The following is an 8684-nucleotide window of genomic DNA, read 5'->3' on the forward strand; positions in this document are numbered from 1 at the left end:
CGTCTGGGCAAAGGACAGGCCCTGGAGAACCTTGTGTGCACAGATTGCCTACCCACATAAGCAGTCTGAGGACTAGCCTGGCCATCCTGCAGCACCTTCCAAAACTCCATTCCTAGCACCTCTCCCTTTTCTCTTCTGTCTTCCTCACCTTCTCCATCTTGTCTTCCTTCTTCCTTGTCCTCCTTCCTTCCTTCTTCCTATTCCTTGTCTGCTCAGCTATGTACACTAATAAACAGGCACTACTGAATGAATCAGGTAGCAGGGAGGTTTACGGGAAAAATTAGTTTATTGAAAATAAGTGAGCAGCACATTACAAAGGATGATGAGGAGGGTTTGGGCAGCCTTCAGAGTTCAGGATGGGTTTGCAAAGTCCACTCCAAGGACTTTTAAGAGAGATCTACCATCCATGGTGTCTTCTGCTGATGGAGACACCTGGGTATTTGGCTGAGGGTGGTGATGGACATCTGCTTGTGTATCCAACTGGTAGGATGTAAAAATGGCTATTGTCACCTTATGAAAAATATCTCCTTTTCTTTCCACTTTCTTAAAATGCGGAATAGGTGCTTAGGCTCCAGTGTGTTACTATTTAGGGATGGTAGGGGTCTCAGCAGCAGGAGGTCCTGCAGGTGGTGCGGCAGGGGGCAGGCTGGCAGCAGGGGGGGCGGCAGCAGGGCGCCTGCACAGAGATGGGCTGGCAGCAGGTGGAGGCCCAGCAGCAGGGGCGGCAGACCACGGCCGTGCAGGACGTGGGGCAGCAGCTGATGGGGCGGCAGCAGCCCTCCTGCAGGGAGCAGGGGTCACAGCAGACGGGGCGGCGGCAGGGCTCGCAGATGGGGCGCGTGCAGCGGCAGGTGCAGGTCACGGGGCGGCACACGGTGGTCTGGCAGCTCACGGGGCGGCAGCAGCAGGGGTCGCGGCAGCAGCAGGGCTGGCAGCAGCAGGGCTGGCAGCAGCCTCCCCCGCAGCCCAGGGAGGAGCAGGTGGAGCCGCAGCAGGAGCCGGACATGGTGGTGTCTGGGGCTGGTTTGGGTCGGAGGGGTGAGAGGATTCGGGTGTTGTCAGGTGTGAATGCCTCCCTCCTGCTCTGGGGCCTTTATATACCCTGGCCGGGTCCTGATGACCCCCATGACACAGGTCATTTCTTGTTAATCTTCTGGCCAATTAAGTGAGGATTTAGCATTGAGTAAACCATGTTTGTTAACACTTCACCTTATACACATTCATGCACACAACCACAAACATTCCTTTGTTTTCTCATATTGTTTATTCTCACCAAATCTAGACATTGGATTCAATTCTGATGAATTTCCTTTTGAAACATTCCTAACTCATAAGAGAGAAAAGAATGTGTTTTCTAAACGAGATTGGTATCTAATTACTCTGCCCTTTGGCCTTGAAGTCAGCATTTTATTCCTGGACTTCAAGGACTGAATTACCACCCAAACATGACCTGTCTTATTTTCACTCATGCCCCTGACCGTAACAGGTTAATAGCAGCACTCTTGTGTAGGCCATTCGTGTGAGCTGTGGACTCACCACAACTCTGGGAGAGGCAGGTTTGTAGTTTTCAGATGAGAGGGGAACCACATGGCACCCTGGACCTGTGGTCTGGTTGCTCTTCCCCAGTAGGATCTGGGCTGTCCTGCCCTGGTTGTTGTTTCCCTATTCTCTTGGAATGCCTTCATCTTCCTTCCAAACCAAACTCAACTTCTACAGTGACTGTAAAATTTTCATGAAGGATCCACTGCAATTTTTATCATCATGATAATTGATTCAGAATTAATCATTGCATGTGTAGATTCTGGGAAGGGACTATAGAGAATATATAGCCCTATCCCCTCATCTTACAGGAGGGGTCATGTGGATTCACGCAGTCACAATGGGGTCTAGGTCTCCTCATTCCTCAGTAAGCAGCCTCTACCATGAGTATTATGTTTATCAGGTTCAGTAGACCATAGCCTTCAGACAGGAGAGAGAACATCTCAAGCATTCCCCCTACCCCATTTTTATCTCAAGTCTTTAAAGTGAGTAAGCATTGTTAAAAGTGATACTGGAAGAGAATTAGGGAAATGTCTTGTCCCAATGACAGATACTTCAAAAGGGGCTTGGGACTTGCATGCTGGGTAAGATCTTTGTACCAGTGCAGAGGTTTCTCTGAGGACTGATCAACAGAGCTTGGCTTATTGGTGGATAGGAGTGTGAGGGTTGCCTGTTCCCAGGATGTTCTAAGTATAGTCTAGTTTCCTTTGGTAATACATTGTGGCACTGTGAGATAACGGGCTTGCCTAATTCCTTTTATTGTTTTTCATTTGTACTTCACCCCATACCTTAGCCTTTGTGATGAGTTCCATAAATTTATTCTTACTTAATGGAGTAGAGCTGTACTTTTCCTTTGGATTTGAGGGGGAAAAAGAATTCTGTCCAGTCAACCCCACTTACTTTCTTTGAGCACTAAATGAAAGAAAGGGCCAAGAACTTGCAAACCACCAATCAAATGTCCTAAAATTACTATCTTGAGCTTAAAGGGGGAGGCTTTTTGTTGTTTTCATGGGAGAATTAGTTTTATTTTTGCTTCAGTGATATCATGGAAGATATCATCAATGCTGAATTAGATGAAATTCATTCTCTATATCTCTTCATCCCAAGATTCCCTCTTGGCTCCTTTTACAATAGTTGATTTTTTTTTTAATTTTTTTAACGTTTATTTATTTTTGAGACAGGGAGAGACAGCATGAACGGGGGAGGGTCAGAGAGAGAGGGACACACAGAATCTGAAACAGGCTCCAGTCTCTGAGCTGTCAGCACAGAGCCTGATGCGGGGCTCGAACTCACGGACCGCGAGATCATGACCTGAGCCGAAGTCGGATGCTTAACCGACCGAGCCACCCAGGCGCCCCAACAATAGTTGATTTTTAGTGTGCAGACTAGGTAATTGAGATAATGTGGCTAGAATTACATGCAAGCTAGTTTCCCATTGCCACCATGGTTGAATTAGTCAGCTATGATGCATAACAAGCAACCACAAGCTCTCAGAACATACAATAACAAATATTTATTTCTTGGTCACATGTCTGCAGGTCAGTTGGGTTTTGGTGGATTACGGCTGGTCTTGACTCCAGCAGCGAGTTGGTTTGGGACTTCCTTCTGAATTAGAGTTGCCAGATTTAGCAAATAAAAATACAGGTGCCCGGTTAAAATTGGATTTCAGATAAACAAATATATCTTTAGGATAAGCATGTCTGAGTATGCATGGGGCATTCTTACATTAAAAATTTACTGTTATTTAACTGAAATTCTGATTTAATGAGGTGTCTTGTATTTTAATTGGCAACCCTATTTCTAATGGCAGAAGCACAAGGGAGCAATCCAGTCATGCAGGCATATTTAAAGTCTTTGCTTGGATCATGTCCTCTAACATCCCATTGGCCAAAGCAAGTTACATGGTGAATTCCAAGTCACAGAGTGCGAGAGTGGGAGAGGATACTTCTCCCAGAGGGGTGGGAAGGGGAAGAGAGTAAATATTAATGAAGAATGATCTAATCTTCCAAAGTTGTAAATAAATTATTTTAGTAATCTTTGTTGTGAAGCTTGGACAAAGATTGTAGAAAGCCAAATTAGATTATGGTTACTGCATTTCCATTCATTTGAGTAAATTTACTTCTCTTCCTCCTTCTCTTCCTGGTCAACCAGGAAATTTCATTGATTTAAAAAGAGACCTCCTTATCTACATATTTAATGCAATCCCTATCAAAATACCAACAGCATTTTTCACAGAACTAGAACAAACAATCTTAAAATTTGTATGTAACCACAAAAGACCCCAAATAGCCAAAGCAATCTTGAAAAAGCAAAGCAAGGCTGGAGACATCACAATTCTGGACTTCAAGTTATATTGCAAAGCTGTAATAATCAAAATGGTATGGTATTGGCACAAAAATCGACACATAGGTCAATAGAACAGAATAGAAAATCCAGAAGTAAACCCACAATGATATGGTCAATTAATCTTCAACAATGCATGAAAGAATATCCAATGGGGAAAAGACAGTCTGTTCAACAAACGGTGTTGGGAAAACTGGACAGCAACATGGAAAAGAATGAAACTGAACTTTTTTCTTACACCACACATGAAAATAAATTCAGAATGGATTAAAGACCTAAAAGTGAGACCTGGAATCAAAAATCATGGAAGAGAACACAGGCAGTAACTTCTTTGACATCGGCCATAGGAACTTCTTTCTAGAAATTTTCCTGAGACAAGAAAAACAAACAATTGAGACTACATCAAAATAAAAACCTTTTGCATAGCAAAGGAAACAATCAACAAAACTAAAAGGCAGCCTACAGAATGGGAGAAGATATTTGCAAGTGACATATCTGATAAAGGGTTAGTATCCAAAATATATAAATACCTTATAAAACTCAACACACAAAAAGCAAATAACCCAATTAAAAAATGGGCAGAAGGCAAGAACAGACATTTCTCCAAAGAAGACATACAGATGGCCAACAGACATTAAAAAATGTTCATCACTTACTATCAGGGAAATGCAAATCAAAACTATAATGAGATATCACCTCACACCTGCTGGAATGGCTGAAATCAACAACACAAGAAACAAATGGCATTGGTGAGGATGTGGGGAAAAAGGAACACTCATGTACTATTAGTGGGAATGCAAACTGGTGCAGCCACTGTGGAAAACAGTGTAGAGGTTCCTCAAAAAGTTAAAAATAGAACTACCCTGTGATCCATCAATCGCACTACAAAAACACTAATTCAGAGGGGTACATGCACCCCTATGTTTATAGCAGCATTATTTACAATAACCAAGATGTAGAAGCAGCCCAAGTATCCACTGATAGAGCAATGGATAAAGAAGATGTAGTGTGTATATACAATGGAATATTATTAAGCCATAAAAAGAATGAAATCGTGCCATTTGCAATGATGTGGATGGAGCTAGAGAGTATTATGCTAAGTGAAATAAGTCAATCAGAGAAAGACAAAAACCGTATGATTTCACTCATATGAAGAATTTAAGAAACAAAACAGATGAACATAGGGAGGAAAGAAAAAGAGAGGTAAACCAGAAAACAGACTCTTAACTATAGAAAACAAACTGAGGGTTGCTGGAGGGGAGGCGGGAGGAGGATGGGTTAAATGGGTGATGGGTATTAAGCAGTGCACTTGCGATGAGCACTGGGTGATGTATGGAAGTGATTAATCACTAAATTCTACTCCTGAAACTAATATTACACTGTATGTTAAATAATTGGAATTGAAATAAAAACTTGAAGAAAAAAACGCTTCCCAATAATAAACCAGACATTAACTCTTTATATACAGATTTCCAAAGAATATTTTTAACTTTTCTTCATAAATATTGCATTGTTTTATTAGACCTATTTTGAAACAGTTTATAATATTTGTAGCTCTTGTGAATGGAATCTTCATTTCTATTAAATTAGAATTACTAATGGACTCTTTGCAGGTTATAAAAATGTTACTGAGTTTTTTGTTTGTCAATACCCTATAGTGACTTCTCTAAACTCTCTTTTTAGCACAAGTTTGTAGGTTTTCTTGGATTTCCTATGTTAACAACAGTATTGTCTACAGGTATCAACAATTTTGTTTTTGTTTTTTTTTCTGTAATGCTTTTTCTCTTAAACAGATTGAATTGAGTAGGATCTCAAATACAACAATGAATGATAGGAGTGGTATCAGTTATCCTTGTCTTATTTAAACTCTATTAGGAATACTTCTAAAATTTGTTAACTATTATGTTTTGCTATGAAGTTTTGATAAATAGCATTCATCAGGATAAAAATGTCCTCTTTTAGCCCTGTTTTGCTTAGAGTGTTTTAAATAGTAAATGGCTGTTGTGATGGTCAACTTTATGTGTCAACTTGACTGGGCCATAGTATGCTCAGACATTTGGACAAACATTCTGGGTGTGTCTGTGAAACTGTTTCTGGGTAAGATTAACCTTTGAATTAGTAGACTGAATAAAGCAGATGACCCTCTCCTGTGTGGGTGGACCTCACAGATCTGAATAGAAGAAAAAGGCTGACTTCCCCTTCAACTTTGATTAAAAGAGAACTCCTCCTTCTGACTCCCTTGACATCAGTCTTCCTGACTTCAGAGTTGAACTGAAACATTGGCTCTTCTTGGGTCTTGAGTCTGCTGACTTTTGAACTGGAATTTACATTATCAGCACTTCTGGGTCTCCAGCTTGTCAATTGCAGATTTTAGGACTTCTCAGATTCTGTAATCTGCAATTCTATATAATCTCAGATTCTATAATCCCTCCTCTCCCCTCCTCTCTCTCTCTCTTATGTTTGTGTGTGCATGTGCATATTTATGTACATAAACATGTGTCTATATCTACATCAGTCTCCCACTGGTTCTGTTTCTCTGGAGAACCCTGACTAATATAGTTGTTATATATTACTGAATTATTTTCCCACAGCTATTGATATAATCCTGAAGGGTTTTTTTGTTTGTTTGTTTTTTTTACCTTTAATGTGCTATTATCAACAAGCTCATTTAAATACTTTCTAATTTTGAAACATTCTTGAATGTCTAGGACAAACTAGTTGTGATGTGTTATTCCTTTTATATATATTGCTAAATTTCACTTACTAATATTTACTGGCTTTTTGCATCTATGATCTTCAGTAACATAGGCCTGTAATTTTTCCTTTATCACTTTGTTCTTGTCTGTGTCTGATGTTACTGTTATACTTAAAATGAATTGGGAACATTTTGCTTTCTTCTGTTCTCCCATCCAAGTACCAATGAGGACTGACTCTGCTTAGCTTCTGAGATGAGATGAGTTTGGGCACATTTAAGGTGGTATGGCTGTAGACCTTTTCTTCTGTTCTTTTTCCCAGTTTGAATGGGAGAGAACTTTAAGGTTTAGTAAACTTACTTGTAAACCAACGTGGGTCTGGCATTTTTAATATCAATATATGTAGAGGATAGATTTTGGATCATAGGTATAGTTTCTTTAATGGTTATTGGCTTATTTATATTTTGTATATCTTCTGGAATTAATATCTATTTTTCTAGACATAGTCAATTCAATCATAATTTTCAAACATATTGGTATAAACTTATGCATAATGTTCTTTTTAAAAAAATTTTATTAGTGTTTATTATTTTTGAGAGAGAGACAGAGAGAGAGAGAGATAGGGCATGAGCAGGGGGAGGGGCAGAAAGAGGGAGACAGAATCCAAAGCAGGCTCTAGGCTTGGAGCTGTAAGCACAGAGCCCAATGTGGGGCTTGAACTCACGATCTGTGAGATCATGACCTGAGCTGAAGTCGGACGCTTAACTGACTGAGCCACCCAGGGACCCCTAAACTTATACATAATGTTCTAATTGTTTTTAAAAGTTTCTACTCTCTTGGAAGCTGATTATTCTCCTTTTCAAGTATAATGTTATTTGCCGGTCTTTCAGACATTCTCCTTTTTCTCTCTCTCTTGGTCTTTGATCAGTTTTAACAGACTTTTTCTGTTTCATTAATTTTTTTTGTCTTTGTTGTGTTTATATAATTAATTTTATTAAACATTTCATATTGTGTTTATGTAATTTTATTAAGCTTTTCATTTAAAAATATGTTATTAGTGTTTAAATTTGTCATTCTTTCCACATTGGGTTTACTGATTGATGCGGGTTGTGGGATGGAGATGTAATAGAAGGTGAGAATTTCAATGTGTGATTCCAAAGCACGGCTTCAAGAAAGGGAACCCTGTGCATTGTTGGTGGGCATGTAAATTGGTGCAGTCTCTCTGGAAAACAGTATGGAGGTTTCTCAACAAATTAAAAATACAACTGCCATATGATCCAGCAATTCAACTTCTGGGTATTTATCCAAAGAAAATGAAGACATTAATTCAAAAAGATATATTCAATCCTATGTTCATTGCAGCATTATTTACAATAGCCAAGATACAGGGGTGCCTGGGTGACTCAGTCGGTTGAGTGTCTGACTTTGGCTCAGGTCATGATCTTGCGGTCTGTGAGTTCGAGCCCTGCATTGGGGTCTGGGCTGACAACTCAGAGCCTGGAGCCTGCTTCAGATTCTGTGTCTCCCTCCCTTTCTGCCCCTTCCCCACTCATGCTTTGTCTCTCTCTGTCAAAAATAAATAAACATTAAAAAAATTAAAAAAAAATAGTCAAGATACAGAAACAACCTAAGTGTCCATCAGTGGATGAATGGGTAAAGTAGATGTGGTGTATATATACAGTGTATATATAAATGTATATATAAATACAATTTTACCCAGCCATAAAAAAGAATGAAATCTTGCCATTTGCAACCACATGGATGGGTCTTGAGGGTATTATGCTATGTGAAATGAGTCAAAAACAGATACTGAATGATTTCACTTATACGTAGAATATAAACAAATGAAAAACAAATGAACAAAACAAAACTCATAGATACAGAGAACAGATTGGTGGTTGCCAGAGGTGAGTGGGGTTAGGGGATGGGTGAACTGGGTGAAAGTGGTCGAGAGGTATAAACTTCTAGTTATAAAATAAATGTCATGGGGATATAATGTATAGGATGGTGACTATAGTCAATAATGTATCACACACCTTAAAGTTGCTAAGAGAGTAAATCTTAAAATTTTTTGTTACAAGAAGAAAAATTTTGTACCTTTATACAGTG

The 8684-nt window shown here is 39.6% G+C and overlaps 1 protein-coding gene and 1 long non-coding RNA gene across 2 annotated transcripts in view; one reads left to right on the top strand and one right to left on the bottom strand.

Moving 5' to 3' along the window:
• LOC122485538 overlaps positions 1 to 8684 on the top strand; it is a 116313-nt gene that overhangs the window by 79562 nt on the left and 28067 nt on the right. The gene's annotated exons all lie outside the window — the stretch shown is intronic.
• Positions 273 to 1080, bottom strand: LOC122485532 (keratin-associated protein 2-3). The gene has a single exon (XM_043584412.1). It carries the CDS (start codon positions 1004 to 1006, stop codon positions 605 to 607), a length of 402 nt encoding a protein of 133 aa, XP_043440347.1. The 5' UTR covers positions 1007 to 1080; the 3' UTR covers positions 273 to 604.

Source organism: Prionailurus bengalensis, chromosome E1 (assembly GCF_016509475.1).
Source record: "Prionailurus bengalensis isolate Pbe53 chromosome E1, Fcat_Pben_1.1_paternal_pri, whole genome shotgun sequence".
NCBI lineage: Eukaryota > Metazoa > Chordata > Mammalia > Carnivora > Felidae > Prionailurus > Prionailurus bengalensis.

Excerpts from the sequence above, each read along its gene's own strand:
- LOC122485532 (XM_043584412.1), bottom strand. The coding sequence starts at position 1,006 with ATGTCCGGCTCCTGCTGCGGCTCCACCTGCTCCTCCCTGGGCTGCGGG.